The sequence below is a fragment of the Clarias gariepinus genome, chromosome 2 (genome assembly GCF_024256425.1).
Source record: "Clarias gariepinus isolate MV-2021 ecotype Netherlands chromosome 2, CGAR_prim_01v2, whole genome shotgun sequence".
NCBI lineage: Eukaryota > Metazoa > Chordata > Actinopteri > Siluriformes > Clariidae > Clarias > Clarias gariepinus.
In genome coordinates this window covers 51,672,501-51,690,000 of record NC_071101.1, presented here as the reverse complement: position 1 = coordinate 51,690,000, position 17,500 = coordinate 51,672,501, and the positions used below count along the sequence as shown (strand labels likewise).

The 17,500-nt window shown below is 53.8% G+C and overlaps 2 protein-coding genes across 3 annotated transcripts in view; one reads left to right on the top strand and one right to left on the bottom strand.

Moving 5' to 3' along the window:
• The window catches only part of slc35a1 (solute carrier family 35 member A1), a 6,391-nt gene extending 836 nt beyond the window's left edge, over window positions 1-5,555 (top strand). Inside the window, exons 2-8 of the mRNA XM_053486555.1 lie at window positions 503-680; window positions 798-954; window positions 3,806-3,958; window positions 4,062-4,128; window positions 4,221-4,397; window positions 4,728-4,862; window positions 4,990-5,555. Coding sequence (XP_053342530.1) covers window positions 503-680; window positions 798-954; window positions 3,806-3,958; window positions 4,062-4,128; window positions 4,221-4,397; window positions 4,728-4,862; window positions 4,990-5,102 — 980 coding nt within the window. The 3' untranslated portion in view covers window positions 5,103-5,555. The remainder of the gene's footprint in view (window positions 1-502; window positions 681-797; window positions 955-3,805; window positions 3,959-4,061; window positions 4,129-4,220; window positions 4,398-4,727; window positions 4,863-4,989) is intronic.
• Window positions 5,556-5,557: 2 nt separating this feature from the next.
• The window catches only part of rars2 (arginyl-tRNA synthetase 2, mitochondrial), a 12,484-nt gene continuing 541 nt past the window's right edge, over window positions 5,558-17,500 (bottom strand). Inside the window, exons 2-20 of one of the 2 annotated variants that reach the window (XM_053486513.1) lie at window positions 17,040-17,113; window positions 16,842-16,944; window positions 16,625-16,708; window positions 16,075-16,172; window positions 15,922-15,977; window positions 15,430-15,513; window positions 15,253-15,329; window positions 15,001-15,159; window positions 13,722-13,828; window positions 13,369-13,464; window positions 13,232-13,292; window positions 13,063-13,139; window positions 12,623-12,747; window positions 12,459-12,526; window positions 12,071-12,180; window positions 11,857-11,952; window positions 11,670-11,744; window positions 5,821-5,884; window positions 5,558-5,706 (exon numbers count right to left, since the gene is read on the bottom strand). In XM_053486513.1, the coding sequence (XP_053342488.1) occupies window positions 5,620-5,706; window positions 5,821-5,884; window positions 11,670-11,744; window positions 11,857-11,952; window positions 12,071-12,180; window positions 12,459-12,526; window positions 12,623-12,747; window positions 13,063-13,139; window positions 13,232-13,292; window positions 13,369-13,464; window positions 13,722-13,828; window positions 15,001-15,159; window positions 15,253-15,329; window positions 15,430-15,513; window positions 15,922-15,977; window positions 16,075-16,172; window positions 16,625-16,708; window positions 16,842-16,944; window positions 17,040-17,113 (1,701 nt within the window). In that variant the 3' untranslated portion in view covers window positions 5,558-5,619. The remainder of the gene's footprint in view (window positions 5,707-5,820; window positions 5,885-11,669; window positions 11,745-11,856; window positions 11,953-12,070; window positions 12,181-12,458; window positions 12,527-12,622; window positions 12,748-13,062; window positions 13,140-13,231; window positions 13,293-13,368; window positions 13,465-13,721; window positions 13,829-15,000; window positions 15,160-15,252; window positions 15,330-15,429; window positions 15,514-15,921; window positions 15,978-16,074; window positions 16,173-16,624; window positions 16,709-16,841; window positions 16,945-17,039; window positions 17,114-17,500) is intronic. The other variant, XM_053486521.1, reaches the window with a different exon arrangement.

The window sequence follows — 17,500 nt, the reverse complement described above, 5'->3', positions numbered from 1 at the left end:
TGATGGAGCTCCTCACCATAATAAGTGTCTCTGGGAACCAAACATGGAGATTTCGTGTCCATGTCCAGGTAACTCCACAGACCTTAAGCCCACTGAGAACTTGTGGTCGACCCTCAAAAGACAGGAGCACAAACACAAACTCCAAACACTGATGATGTAGGAATGGGCGGCGCCATCAGTCACGGTGTGGAACAGAAGATGATTGACAGCATGTCAGGGTGAAGTGTAATGGTCCTGAAGATCAACAGTGTAAATCCTGAGTGTTTACTTTAACTTAATGTCATCGCCAATAGACGCCTGGAACACGTGTGAAATGTGTGTAATTATACTTCAGTGGACCAGAGGAACATCTCACACAAACATCTACACACACACTGAAGCAGCAGAACTCTGGGAAATTAACACTTCTGTCAACCTCAAAAGTTTTGGCCCCCACTGTACTGTGTGTTCCAGAAAATGTGAGCATGGTGTTTAAATTGTACTGTGTGTGTGTGTGTTTCAGAGAGTGTGAGCGTGGTGTTTAAGCTGTACTGCCTGACGGTGATGACACTGGTGGCGGCGACGTACACCGTGGCTCTGCGCTACACTCGCACCGTGCAGTCTGAGCTCTACTTCTCCACCACCGCCGTCTGTCTCGCAGAGATCATCAAACTGTTCCTCAGCCTGGGAATGCTCGCCCGGTACACACACACACACACAAACACACACACACACACAGTGATTGTGTATTACCCATCTTGATAATGTACTAGTAAACTGAGTTTGTGTGTGTGTGTGTGTGTGTGTGTGTGTGTCAGTGAGACAGGTGGGCTGGGCAGGTGTAAGGGCGTGGTCCTGGAGCAGGTGTTCACTCCTGTAGAGCTGCTGAAGCTCAGCGTGCCGTCTGTAGTTTACGCTGTGCAGAACAACATGGCCTTCATCGCTCTCAGCAACCTGGACGCTGCCGTCTATCAGGTACACACACACACACGTCTGTCTGTCTGCTTGTCTGTACACACACCCGTCTGTCTGTCTGCCTGTCTGTACACACACCCGTCTGTCTGTCTGCTTGTCTGTACACACACCCGTCTGTCTGTCTGCCTGTCTGTACACACACCCGTCTGTCTGTCTGCTTGTCTGTACACACACCCGTCTGTCTGTCTGCCTGTCTGTACACACACCCGTCTGTCTGTCTGCCTGTCTGTACACACACCCGTCTGTCTGTCTGCCTGTCTGTACACACACCCGTCTGTCTGTCTGTCGGTCTGCCTGTAGACACACCCGTCTATCTTTCTGTCTGTCTGTAGACACACCCGTCTATCTTTCTGTGTGTACACACCCGTCTGTCTGTCTGTCTGTGTACACACCCGTCTGTCTGTCTGTCTGCCTGTAGACACACCCGTCTATCTGTCTGTCTGTCTGTCTGTAGACACACCCGTCTGTCTGTCTGCCGGTCTGCCTGTAGACACACCCGTCTATCTTTCTGTCTGTCTGTACACACACCCGTCTGTCTGTCTGTGTGTACACACCCATCTGTCTGTCTGTCTGCCTGTAGACACACCCATCTGTCTGTCTGTCTGCCTGTAGACACACCCATCTGTCTGTCTGTCTGTCTGTAGACACACCCGTCTGTCTGTCTGTAGACACACCCGTCTGTCTGTCTGTACACACACCCGTCTGTCTGTCTGTACACACACCCGTCTGTCTGTCTGTACACACACCCGTCTGTCTGTCTGTCTGTCTGTACACACACCCATCTGTCTGCCTGTCTGTACACACACCGTCTGTCTGTCTGTCTGCCTGTAGACACACCCATCTATCTGTCTGTCTGTCTGTAGACACACCCGTCTGCCTGCCTGTACACACACCTGTCTGTCTGTCTGTCTGTACACACACCCATATGTCTGTTCGTCTGTCTTTACACACACCCGTCTGTCTGTCTGCCTGTCTGTATACACACCCGTCTGTCTCTGTCTGCCTGTCTGCACACACCCGTCTGTCTGCCTGTCTGCACACACTCCCGTCTGTCTGCCTGTCTGCACACACATCTGTCTGCCTGTCTGCACACACCCGTCTGTCTGTCTGCCTGTCTGCCTGTCGACACACCCGTCTGTCTGTCTGCCTGTAGACACACCCATCTATCTGTCTGTCTGTCTGTAGACACACCCGTCTGCCTGCCTGTACACACACCTGTCTGTCTGTCTGTACACACACCCATCTGTGTGTCTGTCTGTCTGTACACACACCCGTCTGTCCGTCTGTCTGTCTTTACACACACCCGTCTGTCTGTCTGCCTGTCTGTACACACACCCGTCTGTCTCTGTCTGCCTGTCTGTATACACACCCGTCTGTCTCTGTCTGCCTGTCTGTATACACACCCGTCTGTCTGCCTGTCTGTATACACACCCGTCTGTCTGTCTGTCTGCCTGTCTGTACACACACCCGTCTATCTGTCTGTCTGCCTGTCTGCCTGTCTGTACACACACCCGTCTGTCTGTCTGCCTGTCAACACACCCGTCTATCTGTCTGTCTGTCTGTAGACACACCTGTCTGTCTGTCTGTACACACACCCGTCTGTCTGCCTGTCTGTACACACACCCGTCTGTCTGTCTGTCCGTACACACACGTCTGTCTGTCTGTCTGTAGACACACCCGTCTATCTGTCTGGCTGTCTGTACACACACCCACCTGTCTGTCTGTCTGTACACACACCCACCTGTCTGTCTGTCTGTACACACACCCACCCGTCTGTCTGTCTGTACACACACCCACCCGTCTGTCTGTCTGTACACACACCCACCCGTCTGTCTGTCTGTACACACACCCACCTGTCTGTCTGTCTGTCTGTCTGTACACACACCCACCTGTCTGTCTGTACACACACCCACCTGTCTGTCTGTACACACACCTGTCTGTCTGTACACACACCCGTCTGTCTGTCTGTCTGTACACACACCCGTCTGTCTCTGTCTGTCTGTACACTCACCCGTCTATCTGTCTGTCTGTCTGTCTGTACACACACCCATCTGTCCGTCTTTACACACACCCGTCTGTCTGTCTGTCTGTACACACACCCGTCTATCTGTCTGTCTGCCTGTCTGTACACACACCCGTCTGTCTGTCTGCCTGTCGACACACCCGTCTATCTGTCTGTCTGTCTGTACACACACCCGTCTGTCTGTCTGTCCGTACACACACGTCTGTCTGTCTGTCTGTCTGTAGACACACCCGTCTGTCTGTCTGTCTGTCTGTACACACACCTGTCTGTCTGTCCGTACACACACGTCTGTCTGTCTGTCCGTACACACACGTCTGTCTGTCTGTCCGTACACACACGTCTGTCTGTCTGTCTGTAGACACACCCGTCTATCTGTCTGTCTGTCTGTACACACACCTGTCTGTCTGTACACACACCTGTCTGTCTGTCTGTACACACACCTGTCTGTCTGTCTGTACACACACCCATCTGTCTGTCTGTCTGTACACACACACGTCTGTCTGTCTGTCTGTACACACACCCGTCTGTCTGTCTGTCTGTACACACACCCGTCTGTCTCTGTCTGTCTGTACACTCACCCGTCTGTTTATCTGTCTGTCTGTGTCTGTCTTTTGTGTTGCTCTGCCTGTGTTTTTGTCTGGCTGTCAGATAGACACTTGGTCACTTTATCTCATCTTTCACACACACACACACACACACACACACTATTCAGTGTATAAAGCTGAACAGTTTAATGTTTTATTTAATGTTTGCAATCCATCATGTGAGCGCTGCGTGTGAACGTTGCGTGTGAACGTTGCGTGTGAACGCTGTCCTCTAAACTCCCAGGTGACGTATCAGCTGAAGATCCCGTGTACGGCTCTCTGCACCGTGCTGATGTTGAACCGTTCTCTCAGCCGCATGCAGTGGTTCTCCGTCTTCATGCTGTGTCTGGGGGTCACGCTGGTCCAGTGGAAACCCGCTGAGCTCACCAAGGTCCAGGTGAGAACACACACTCACACACACACGCCATGATGACGAAGGGCTTTTCCTGAAGCCTGTATGGTCATGTGACCCTGTGTGTGTGTGATGTAATCCTCCTCAGGTGGAGCAGAACCCTGTGGTGGGCTTCGTGGCCCTCGCCATCGCCGTGCTCTGTTCTGGATTCGCAGGTTTGACTTTCATTTCCTCTGTGATGTTTATAATAACACTGTGTTAGAGTTTAGAGCCCGTAGCCTCCTGGACTTATGTGTGTGTGTGTCAGGTGTGTACTTTGAGAAGGTGTTGAAGAGCTCAGAGACGTCTCTGTGGGTGAGGAACATTCAGATGTACCTGTCGGGGATCACCATCACACTGCTGGGTGTGTTTATGACAGACGGAGCGCAGGTGATGGAGAAAGGATTCTTCTTCGGCTACACGCCGTGGGTCTGCTTAGTCGTCTGTGAGTCTCACACACACACACACACACACACACACTCGCACTAGAACGTTAAGTTCACTTTCCATTTTTATTTCATTTTTGCACACTTATGGACATTTCTATTTAAGTTCTATTAAAGTTTTCAAAATGTTCTATATTTGTAAAGTTTTTTTAATATTTTATACTTTGTTCTAATCCTCTATAGCTATATTTTATTTCTTATTAATAATCTCTTTTAAGGTCACAGATGGTTGAACCATACAGTCAGAGAATTTATTTTGTCTGAGAGACAGTCACGGTATTCAGGTCATTCTGACGTGTGTGTGTGCGTGTGTGTGTGTGTGTGTGCAGTTTTAGCCAGCGTGGGCGGTCTCTACACGTCTGTGGTGGTGAAGTACACAGATAACATAATGAAGGGCTTCTCTGCGGCGGCGGCCATCGTCCTCTCCACCGTCGCCTCCGTCACGCTGTTCGGCCTGCAGATCAGTGAGTGTCCCGCCCCCTCCTTCTGATTGGCTGGCAGGGTGCATGACCGTTACTAGCCAGTGAAACGGTGCATTATGAAGTGTTCCGTGTTAAGACGTTTATAATGTGTGTGTGTTTTTTTCCCCAGCCATGACGTTCTCCACCGGCGCGCTGCTCGTCTGCGTCTCCATCTACCTGTACGGTTTACCCAAACAGGACACCAGCACGCTAATCAAAGCTAGCGAGGATAACAAGGCATGACATGAAGACGACGTCTGTCTTTTTGAAACTCTCATTACTCCTGGCACGTCTCCAGTTCTTGATGGAGGCGGAGCAAAAGAGGGAAAAAAAAAAACTAAACAACAAAGGGGCGTGGCCACACTAGAGGTGGACAAAACCAGGACCTGTGGAAAATGTTTTTATTATTTCTGTAATCGGGTTTAATCAATGTGTGTCTCTGATTCTGTCACTTTCTTAATTTTATCCCATGTTCCCCCGTTCCCCCTACAGTACTGGACACGCAGGTGCTGCAGTGCATTGTGGGATGTATAGTAGAGATGGGCGGGGCTTTCTGCTTTCAGGTGTGGTTTTAAGAGAAATGACCATATAAGGGCGATTTGTGCTACAGGTACCTGTGTGCTGACGGTGTATAACTCTGAGATGTGTTCAACACCCTCGCGGTGTGGGGGAATAAAACAGACGCACTTATCCGCAGCTCTGTGTGTGTGATCTTTATTTGCACAGTGGGGGAGGGGTGAGTTTCACTACACACACACATTCACATTTTCTCCACCGGGGTCAGACCCAGGATCTTCATCCCATTGGCCAGGACGGAGCATGAGCCGGCGAAGAGGCGGAGCCTGGCCTGTCCATCAGAGAAGGGGCGGGGCCACAGAGAGAGAGAGGATTCGATAAAATGAAGTGTACGAGCAAATGAACAGAGGAACATAGTGTGTGTGTGTGTTGTGTCTGTACCTACCTGAGCCACATCTGTAGGGCTTCCTTTCACAGGTAAGTCTCTGTGTGCTGAGGACACCAGGTGACTAAACACACACACACACACACTTATAATAACTTTACACAAATAACTCCTGACCCATTCTAACCGCGTGTGATGGAGGTGTAGTGTAGGCGACGTGGTGAGGGTGTTGGTGACGTGGTGAGGGTGTTGGTGACGTGGTGAGGGTGTTGGTGACGTGGTGAGGGTGTTGGTGACGTGGTGAGGGTGTTGGTGACGTGGTGAGGGTGTAGGTGACGTGGTGAGGGTGTTGGTGACGTGGTGAGGGTGTAGGTGACGTGGTGAGGGTGTTGGTGACGTGGTGAGGGTGTTGGCGTAGGTGACGTGGTGAGGGTGTTGGCGTAGGTGACGTGGTGAGGGCGTAGGTGACGTGGTGAGGGCGTAGGTGACGTGGTGAGGGCGTAGGTGACGTGGTCAGTGTTGGCGTAGGTGACGTGGTCAGTGTTGGCGTAGGTGACGTGGTGAGGGTGTTGGTGACGTGGTGAGGGTGTTGGTGACGTGGTGATGGTGTAGGTGACGTGGTGAGGGTGTAGGTGACGTGGTGAGGGTGTAGGTGACGTGGTGAGGGTGTTGGCGTAGGTGACGTGGTGAGGGTGTTGGCGTAGGTGACGTGGTGAGGGTGTTGGCGTAGGTGACGTGGTGAGGGTGTTGGCGTAGGTGACGTGGTGACGTGGTGAGGGTGTAGGTGACGTGGTGAGGGTGTAGGTGACGTGGTGAGGGCGTTGGTGACGTGGTGAGGGCGTTGGTGACGTGGTGAGGGCGTAGGTGACGTGGTGAGGGCGTAGGTGACGTGGTGAGGGCGTGGGCGTAGGTGACGTGGTGAGGGTGTGGGCGTAGGTGACGTGGTCAGTGTTGGCGTAGGTGACGTGGTCAGTGGTGAGGGTGTAGGTGACGTGGTGAGGGTGTAGGTGACGTGGTGAGGGTGTAGGTGACGTGGTGAGGGTGTTGGCGTAGGTGACGTGGTCAGTGTTGGCGTAGGTGACGTGGTCAGTGGTGAGGGTGTAGGTGACGTGGTCAGTGGTGAGGGCGTAGGTGACGCGGTGAGGGCGTAGGTGACGCGGTGAGGGCGTAGGTGACGCGGTGAGGGTGTTGGCGTAGGTGACGCGGTGAGGGTGTTGGCGTAGGTGACGCGGTGAGGGTGTTGGCGTAGGTGACGTGGTGAGGGTGTTGGCGTAGGTGACGTGGTGAGGGTGTAGGTGACGTGGTGAGGGTGTAGGTGACGTGGTGAGGGTGTTGGCGTAGGTGACGTGGTCAGTGTTGGCGTAGGTGACGTGGTCAGTGGTGAGGGTGTAGGTGACGTGGTGAGGGTGTTGGTGACGTGGTGAGGGTGTAGGTGACGTGGTGAGGGTGTAGGTGACGTGGTGGTGTTGGTGACGTGGTGATGGTGTAGGTGACGTGGTGAGGGTGTAGGTGACGTGGTGAGGGTGTAGGTGACGTGGTGAGGCTGTTGGCGTAGGTGACGTGGTGAGGGTGTTGGCATAGGTGACGTGGTGAGAGTATTGTTGACGTGGTGAGAGTGTTGGTGACGTGGTGAGGGTGTAGGTGACGTGGTCATTGTTGGCGTAGGTGACGTGGTCAGTGGTGAGGGTGTAGGTGACGTGGTGAGGGTGTAGGTGACGTGGTGAGGGTGTAGGTGACGTGGTGAGGGTTTAGGTGACGTGGTGAGGGTGTTGGCGTAGGTGACGTGGTGAGGGTGTTGGCGTAGGTGACGTGGTCAGTGTTGGCGTAGGTGACGTGGTCAGTGGTGAGGGCGTAGGTGACGCGGTGAGGGCGTAGGTGACGCGGTGAGGGCGTAGGTGACGCGGTGAGGGCGTAGGTGACGCGGTGAGGGCGTAGGTGACGCGGTGAGGGCGTAGGTGACGCGGTGAGGGCGTAGGTGACGCGGTGAGGGCGTAGGTGACGCGGTGAGGGTGTTGGCGTAGGTGACGCGGTGAGGGTGTTGGCGTAGGTGACGCGGTGAGGGTGTAGGTGACGTGGTGAGGGTGTAGGTGACGTGGTGAGGGTGTTGGCGTAGGTGACGTGGTCAGTGGTGAGGGTGTAGGTGACGTGGTCAGTGGTGAGGGTGTTGGTGACGTGGTGAGGGTGTTGGTGACGTGGTGAGGGTGTTGGTGACGTGGTGAGGGTGTAGGTGACGTGGTGAGGGTGTAGGTGACGTGGTGAGGGTGTAGGTGACGTGGTGAGGGTGTAGGTGACGTGGTGATGGTGTAGGTGACGTGGTGATGGTGTAGGTGACGTGGTGAGGGTGTAGGTGACGTGGTGAGGGTGTAGGTGACGTGGTGAGGGTGTTGGCGTAGGTGACGTGGTGAGGGTGTTGGCATAGGTGACGTGGTGAGAGTGTTGGTGACGTGGTGAGAGTGTTGGTGACGTGGTGAGAGTGTTGGTGACGTGGTGAGGGTGTAGGTGACGTGGTCAGTGTTGGCGTAGGTGACGTGGTGAGGGTGTTGGCGTAGGTGACGTGGTGAGGGTGTTGGCGTAGGTGACGTGGTGAGGGTGTTGGCGTAGGTGACGTGGTGACGTGGTGAGGGTGTAGGTGACGTGGTGAGGGTGTAGGTGACGTGGTGAGGGCGTTGGTGACGTGGTGAGGGCGTTGGTGACGTGGTGAGGGCGTAGGTGACGTGGTGAGGGCGTAGGTGACGTGGTGAGGGCGTGGGCGTAGGTGACGTGGTGAGGGTGTGGGCGTAGGTGACGTGGTCAGTGTTGGCGTAGGTGACGTGGTCAGTGGTGAGGGTGTAGGTGACGTGGTGAGGGTGTAGGTGACGTGGTGAGGGTGTAGGTGACGTGGTGAGGGTGTTGGCGTAGGTGACGTGGTCAGTGTTGGCGTAGGTGACGTGGTCAGTGGTGAGGGTGTAGGTGACGTGGTCAGTGGTGAGGGCGTAGGTGACGCGGTGAGGGCGTAGGTGACGCGGTGAGGGCGTAGGTGACGCGGTGAGGGTGTTGGCGTAGGTGACGCGGTGAGGGTGTTGGCGTAGGTGACGCGGTGAGGGTGTTGGCGTAGGTGACGTGGTGAGGGTGTTGGCGTAGGTGACGTGGTGAGGGTGTAGGTGACGTGGTGAGGGTGTAGGTGACGTGGTGAGGGTGTTGGCGTAGGTGACGTGGTCAGTGTTGGCGTAGGTGACGTGGTCAGTGGTGAGGGTGTAGGTGACGTGGTGAGGGTGTTGGTGACGTGGTGAGGGTGTAGGTGACGTGGTGAGGGTGTAGGTGACGTGGTGGTGTTGGTGACGTGGTGATGGTGTAGGTGACGTGGTGAGGGTGTAGGTGACGTGGTGAGGGTGTAGGTGACGTGGTGAGGCTGTTGGCGTAGGTGACGTGGTGAGGGTGTTGGCATAGGTGACGTGGTGAGAGTATTGTTGACGTGGTGAGAGTGTTGGTGACGTGGTGAGGGTGTAGGTGACGTGGTCATTGTTGGCGTAGGTGACGTGGTCAGTGGTGAGGGTGTAGGTGACGTGGTGAGGGTGTAGGTGACGTGGTGAGGGTGTAGGTGACGTGGTGAGGGTTTAGGTGACGTGGTGAGGGTGTTGGCGTAGGTGACGTGGTGAGGGTGTTGGCGTAGGTGACGTGGTCAGTGTTGGCGTAGGTGACGTGGTCAGTGGTGAGGGCGTAGGTGACGCGGTGAGGGCGTAGGTGACGCGGTGAGGGCGTAGGTGACGCGGTGAGGGCGTAGGTGACGCGGTGAGGGCGTAGGTGACGCGGTGAGGGCGTAGGTGACGCGGTGAGGGTGTTGGCGTAGGTGACGCGGTGAGGGTGTTGGCGTAGGTGACGCGGTGAGGGTGTAGGTGACGTGGTGAGGGTGTAGGTGACGTGGTGAGGGTGTTGGCGTAGGTGACGTGGTCAGTGGTGAGGGTGTAGGTGACGTGGTCAGTGGTGAGGGTGTTGGTGACGTGGTGAGGGTGTTGGTGACGTGGTGAGGGTGTTGGTGACGTGGTGAGGGTGTAGGTGACGTGGTGAGGGTGTAGGTGACGTGGTGAGGGTGTAGGTGACGTGGTGATGGTGTAGGTGACGTGGTGATGGTGTAGGTGACGTGGTGAGGGTGTAGGTGACGTGGTGAGGGTGTAGGTGACGTGGTGAGGGTGTTGGCGTAGGTGACGTGGTGAGGGTGTTGGCATAGGTGACGTGGTGAGAGTGTTGGTGACGTGGTGAGAGTGTTGGTGACGTGGTGAGAGTGTTGGTGACGTGGTGAGGGTGTAGGTGACGTGGTCAGTGTTGGCGTAGGTGACGTGGTCAGTGGTGAGGGTGTAGGTGACGTGGTGAGGGTGTTGGTGACGTGGTAAAGGGTGTTGGTGACGTGGTGAGGGTGTTGGTGACGTGGTGAGGGTGTTGGTGACGTGGTGAGGGTGTAGGTGACGTGGTGAGGGTGTAGGTGACGTGGTGAGGGTGTTGGCGTAGGTGACGTGGTGAGAGTGTTGGTGACGTGGTGAGGGTGTAGGTGACGTGGTGAGGGTGTTGGCGTAGGTGACGTGGTCAGTGTGTTGGCGTAGGTGACGTGGTCAGTGTTGGCGTAGGTGACGTGGTCAGTGTTGGCGTAGGTGACGTGGTCAGTGGTGAGGGTGTAGGTGACGTGGTGAGGGTGTTGGTGACGTGGTGAGGGTGTAGGTGACGTGGTGAGGGTGTTGGTGACGGGGTGAGGGTGTAGGTGACGTGGTGAGGGTGTAGGTGACGTGGTGAGGGTGTAGGTGACGTGGTGAGGGTGTAGGTGACGTGGTGAGGGTGTTGGCGTAGGTGACGTGGTGAGGGTGTAGGTGACGTGGTGAGGGTGTTGGCGTAGGTGACGTGGTGAGGGTGTTGGCGTAGGTGACGTGGTGAGGGTGTTGGCGTAGGTGACGTGGTGAGGGTGTTGGCGTAGGTGACGTGGTGAGGGTGTTGGCGTAGGTGACGTGGTGAGGGTGTTGGCGTAGGTGACGTGGTGAGGGTGTTGGCGTAGGTGACGTGGTGAGGGTGTTGGCGTAGGTGACGTGGTGAGGGTGTTGGCGAAGGTGACGTGGTGAGGGTGTTGGCGAAGGTGACGTGGTGAGGGTGTTGGTGACGTGGTGTTGGCGACGTGGTGTTGGCGTAGGTGACGTGGTGAGGGTGTTGGCGTAGGTGACGTGGTCAGTGTTGGCGTAGGTGACGTGGTCAGTGGTGTTGGCGTAGGTGACGTGGTCAGTGGTGTTGGCGTAGGTGACGTGGTCAGTGGTGTTGGCGTAGGTGACGTGGTCAGTGGTGAGGGCGTAGGTGACGTGGTCAGTGGTGAGGGCGTAGGTGACGTGGTGAGGGCGTAGGTGACGTGGTGAGGGTGTTGGCGTAGGTGACGTGGTGAGGGTGTTGGCGTAGGTGACGTGGTGAGGGTGTTGGCGTAGGTGACGTGGTGAGGGTGTTGGCGTAGGTGACGTGGTGAGGGTGTTGGCGTAGGTGACGTGGTGAGGGTGTTGGCGTAGGTGACGTGGTGAGGGTGTTGGCGTAGGTGACGTGGTGAGGGTGTTGGCGTAGGTGACGTGGTGAGGGTGTTGGCGTAGGTGACGTGGTGAGGGTGTTGGCGTAGGTGACGTGGTGAGGGTGTTGGCGTAGGTGACGTGGTGAGGGTGTTGGCGTAGGTGACGTGGTGAGAGTGTTGGTGACGTGGTGAGAGTGTTGGTGACGTGGTGAGGGTGTAGGTGACGTGGTCAGTGTTGGCGTAGGTGACGTGGTCAGTGGTGAGGGTGTAGGTGACGTGGTGAGGGTGTTGGTGTAGGTGACGTGGTGAGGGTGTAGGTGACGTGGTGAGGGTGTAGGTGACGTGGTGAGGGTGTAGGTGACGTGGTGAGGGTGTAGGTGACGTGGTGAGGGTGTTGGCGTACCACAGCGTGAGCAGGAAGGTGACGAGGTAGCGCGGCTGTAGCTCGAGTGTTGACTGAAGCAGAACCTCATCGTACCTGTGTACAGAGAACCGGGAGAGGGTTCGAACACCATGACACACACACACACACCACTACAGCCCCTGAGGGGCGTGTCCCCAGTCTCTCCCTGGTCCCCCTAGAACCCTACCTCATTAAGTGCTGCAGGATGGAAATGCTCCGCGGGTCCTGCAGGTGAGACGCATCGAAGTGTGTGTGGGTCTCGTCTCCCTGTGTCCTCAACAAACTGCACACACACGCGCACACACACACGCAGTAACTGTATTAACGCTTTTTCCATGGGTGTGTTATACGGCAGAGGATACAATAAAGCAGTGTGTGTGTGTGTGTGTGTGTGTGTGTACCTGCGCAGCCGAGCGTGTGTGTACTGTAGAAAGACCCCGGTGTCTCCCTGAGCCTGTAACACTCGCTCCCAATCAAACACATAGTCTGCTATCAGGGGACCTTTAAAGTCCTGGAACACACACACACACACACACACACACACACACACACACACACACACACACACACAGAGAGCAGTGTGTAATACACACATCAGTGTATTTACCTATGAACATTGTACAGTAATAAAATCCTCTCTCAAACACACACACACACACAGGCCCCCCCCCTTGTTTATTATTACTTCAAAGCCTTGTAGGAACATCCTGTTCACACACTGAATGTATGTGTGTGTTTGTGTGTGTGTGTGTGTGTGTGTGTGTGTGTGTGTGTGTGTGTGTGTGAGACCTGGATGATGAGAGCGCTGATTCCTATCTGATCTGCTGTCAGCTCTGGATCACACACAACTTTAGTTGCTGCAACACACACACACACCATTATAATCATCACCATCATCCTTATCAGTGTGTGTGTGTGTGTGTGTGTGTGTGTGTGTGTGTGTGTGTTCTCACTCTTGGACTGTTTCATTTTGTGTAACATTCTGTTTCGTGCCTCGTCGATCACGTCCTCCAGAAACACCACGTCGCCCCGCCGCGTACTCATCCCCTTCACCAGACCGAACGGCACGTGAACACACCTGCGCGCACACACACACACACACACACACACACGTTAGTGAGACTCATCAGTTTGCTAGGGAGCGATGGAGACAGGTCATGTGACCTGATGAGTCCAGACTGAGCCTGTTCCAGTGATGTGTGTGTGTGTGTGTGTGAGATCTATAGCGGTGATGTCACTTAATCCAGTTTACATAAGCTCCGCCCTCAATGCCATAGGAGCCCCTGTAGAGTTCACACTGTATATGTGTACATCACCACCCCCCCCCCCCATATCTGTGAGCTGACGAGCGCCCCCTGCTGGACATGACGTGTTGGGGGAGGGGCGTGGTCACCTGTCAGCCCAGTCGTGTCCCATCAGCCCCAGGATCCTGAAGAGCTGCCGGAAGTGTGCAGACTGACTCTTATCTGTCTGAGAGACACAAAACAACACGTTTAATAGTCACATAGCATATAAGAGGAGTGTGTGTGTGTGTGTGTGTGTGTGTGTCTCCTGGAGCTCACCACATAGATCATCTCATCAAAGCCGAACATCTGTTTGCGTTCCAGAGCCGCAGCAATGTCCCTGAAACACAGACCACCGTCGTCACACTCGTGTGTGTGTGTGTGTGTGTGTGTGTGAGAGTGAGAGAGAGACTGACCTGGTGATGTAGAGTGAGGTCCCGTCACTGCGCACTACAGTGGAGTAAGACGACATGTCGCCCTGTTCACTCAGATCCACCACGCCTGTTCCCTTCCTGTGCATCAGATACACAGATCACTACCACCAATCACTACAACTAATCACTACCACCGATCATTACCACCGATCACTACAACTAATCACTACCACCGATCACTACCACCGATCACTACAACTAATCACTACCACCGATCACTACCACCGATCACTACAACTAATCACTACCACCGATCACTACCACCGATCACTACCACCGATCACTACCACCACACTACATCACTGTGTGTGTGTGTGTGTGTGTGTGTGTCTTACTCTGTGGTCTTCAGCAAGCCGCATGTCCGCAGGTCAGTAACCACCTCCTGAGTTTTACTCTGATGGAACGATTCACCCGAGTAATGATCAAAGTGTACACCCAACCTCTGAGAGAGTGAGAGAGAGAGAGACAGTGAGACAGGAGAGAGAGAGACAGGAGAGAGAGAGAGAGAGAGAGACAGAGAGAGACAGGAGAGAGAGAGACAGGAGACAGTGAGACAGGAGAGAGAGAGAGAGAGGAAAAGGTGAGAGAGAGACAGGAGAGAGGGAGAGGGAGGAGACAGTGAGACAGGAAAGAGAGAGAGACAGGAGAGGGAGACAGAGAGAGACAGGAGAGAGAGACAGGAGAGAGAGAGAGAGACAGGAGAGAGAGAGACAGAGAGAGACAGGAGATAGAGAGAGAGAGAGAGAGACAGAGAGGGAGAGACAGAAGAGAGGGAGAGAGAGAGAGAGACAGGAGACAGTGAGACAGGTGAGAGAGAGAGACAGGGAGAGACAGGAGAGAGAGAGAGAGACAGGAGAGAGAGACAGGAGAGGGAGAGACAGAGAGAGACAGGAGATAGAGAGAGAGAGAGAGAGAGAGACAGAGAGGGAGAGACAGAAGAGAGGGAGAGAGAGAGAGAGACAGGAGACAGTGAGACAGGTGAGAGAGAGAGACAGGAGAGAGAGACAGGGAGAGAGACAGGGAGAGAGACAGAGAGAGAGACAGGAGAGAGAGCCACACAGAGAGAGACAGAGAGAGACAGGAGAGAGAGACAGAGAGAGACAGGAGAGAGAGAGAGAGAGAGACAGAGAGGGAGAGACAGAAGAGAGGGAGAGAGAGAGAGACAGGAGACAGTGAGACAGGTGAGAGAGAGAGACAGGAGAAAGAGACAGGGAGAGAGACAGGAGAGAGAGAGACAGAGAGAGACAGGAGAGAGACAGAGAGAGACAGAGAGAGAGACAGGAGAGAGAGCCACACAGAGAGAGACAGAGAGAGACAGGAGAGAGAGACAGGAGAGAGAGAGACAGGAGAGAGACAGAGAGAGACAGAGAGAGAGACAGGAGAGAGAGACAGAGAGAGACAGGAGAGAGAGAGACAGAGAGAGACAGGAGAGAGAGAGACAGGAGAGAGACAGAGAGAGACAGAGAGAGACAGAGAGAGAGACAGGAGAGAGAGCCACACAGAGAGAGACAGAGAGAGACAGGAGAGAGAGACAGAGAGAGAGAGATGAGATGAGATGAGGTGTGTTAATTGGTGAATGATTAATTAGTGATTAATGATGTTGATCAGCTCCACCTGATAGATCCTCCTGTACTCCTGCACTGTGATCTCTCTGAACTGTTTCCATAGCAACAGCGCCTGCTCGTCACGCTGCTCCAGTCGTCTGAAGAACTCCGCCGCATCCCATCTAACACTCTCGTCAAGCTCCGCCTCCTGATTCACCTGGACATACACCTGTTTCTCACACACACACACACACACACACACACACACACACAATGCAATTTCTTGCACACAGGGTGATTAACGAAGTACACACAGACACACCTCAAACAGGTGCTGCAGGGCGTTCTCCTTCAGCTTGTCCTGGGAGCCCAGACGCTGAAACCCCGCCCCCAACAGGCCTGACACACACACACACACACACGGTGTGAATGACATTTCCAATTACCATGTACCACTGTAGACATTGATGTCATATTTTGTTCACACACACACACTCACCAAACTGCATGCCCCAGTCGCCCAAATAATTAACGCGGATGACATCAATTCCCAAAGCCTGCTTCAAGTTAGCGATGAAGTGACCTACACTCTCACACACACACACACACACACACACACACACACAGTAATGTAATCACAGTCTGTCCTATACTGGACAGTTCCATCAGGAGCAGGTTTACACTCCTAACATACACACTGTTTAAAGATCACACTTGGCTGATTTACATACTAATTTGCATATCAATGAGAAGACCTTAACATTAACATACACGCATATATTATCACACACACTGTTTAACCTGAACATCATCATAAATCATTTATTCACTCATCAATCAGCTCATCTGCATATTTATTTATCTATGTCCAGTACGCTCATTTGCATATTCATATACATCATGTAGAGCTTCAGGGATTGGTCTGAGTCCTCATTAGCATATCACACACACACACACACACACACACACACACACACACACACAGTCTCACCGATGATGGTGGACCTGAGGTGTCCAGCGTGGAATTTCTTGGCGATGTTTGGAGAGCTAAGGGATGAGACAAGGACAGAACATTAGATGCTGCAGATGGGACTGGGCGTGGCACTCAGTGGGCGGGGCCTGTACAGGTGATTGGAGGCGTTACCTGTATTCCACCAGCGTCCTCCCTCTGGGCAGTGCTCTCAGAAGGTCACTCTTCACACCGAACGCCTGAGGATCCTCACTGAGCTCCGACAAAACCTTCTGTACACACACACACACACACACACACACACACACACACATATATATATATATATATATATATATATATATATATATATGAGAAGGCAGGCAGACAGACAGGTGGAGAGACACAGGTAGACACACACTGAGTGATAGACAGGTGTGTATGAAGTGGTGAGAGGACAGACAGACAGACAGACAGGTGGAGAGACACAGGTAGACACACACTGAGTGATAGACAGGTGTGTATGAAGTGGTGAGAGGACAGACAGACAGACAGACAGGTGGAGAGACACAGGTAGACACACACTGAGTGATAGACAGGTGTGTATGAAGTGGTGAGAGGACAGACAGACAGACAGACAGGTGGAGAGACACAGGTAGACACACACTGAGTGATAGACAGGTGTGTATGAAGTGGTGAGCGGACAGACAGACAGACAGACAGGTGGAGAGACAGACAGGATCACCTGTGCCAGCAGCAGTTTGTTGACCCTGAAGGTGATGACTCCTCGGGCCGCGCTCACGTCCTCTATCACACTGTCCGCTCTCAGCTGGATCACACACACACACACACACACACACACACACACACTGAGTGTACACTCACACACCCCTCACCTCACTCTATACACTTTAAATCACACACACACACACACACAGAGACAGAGAGAGTGTGTGTGTTACCTGCGCGGCGAGACGCTCGGTGTGTCCCAGCAGGTCGTGTCCCGCTGACACGACTCCACTCTGGAGCAGCGCACTCACACTCAACTGGAGGTCAGGGGTCAACCTGGAGGGTCAAAGGTCACAAGGAGACAGGACTGTGAGAAGGTGAAAACACACTTCTGTATGTGTGTGTGTGAGAGAGATGTGTGTGTCCTTAACTGTCTCTTGGACACGGGCGGGACGGACAGCAGCGGGATGAACAGCTCCTCACTCCCTCCACACACCCTCACTAACTGACACACACACACACACACACACACACACACAGTGTTACACACACCTCTCTCTCACACCTCTCACACACACACACACACACACAGTGTTACACACACCTCTCTCACACACACACACAGTGTTACACACACCTCTCTCTCACACACACACACACACAGTGTTACACACACCTCTCTCTCACACCTCTCACACACACACACACACAGTGTTACACACACCTCTCTCACACACACACACAGTGTTACACACACCTCACACACACACACACAGTGTTACACACACCTCACACACACACACAGTGTTACACACACCTCACACACACACACACACACACACACAGTGTTACACACACCTCTCTCTCTCTCACACACACACACACACACAGT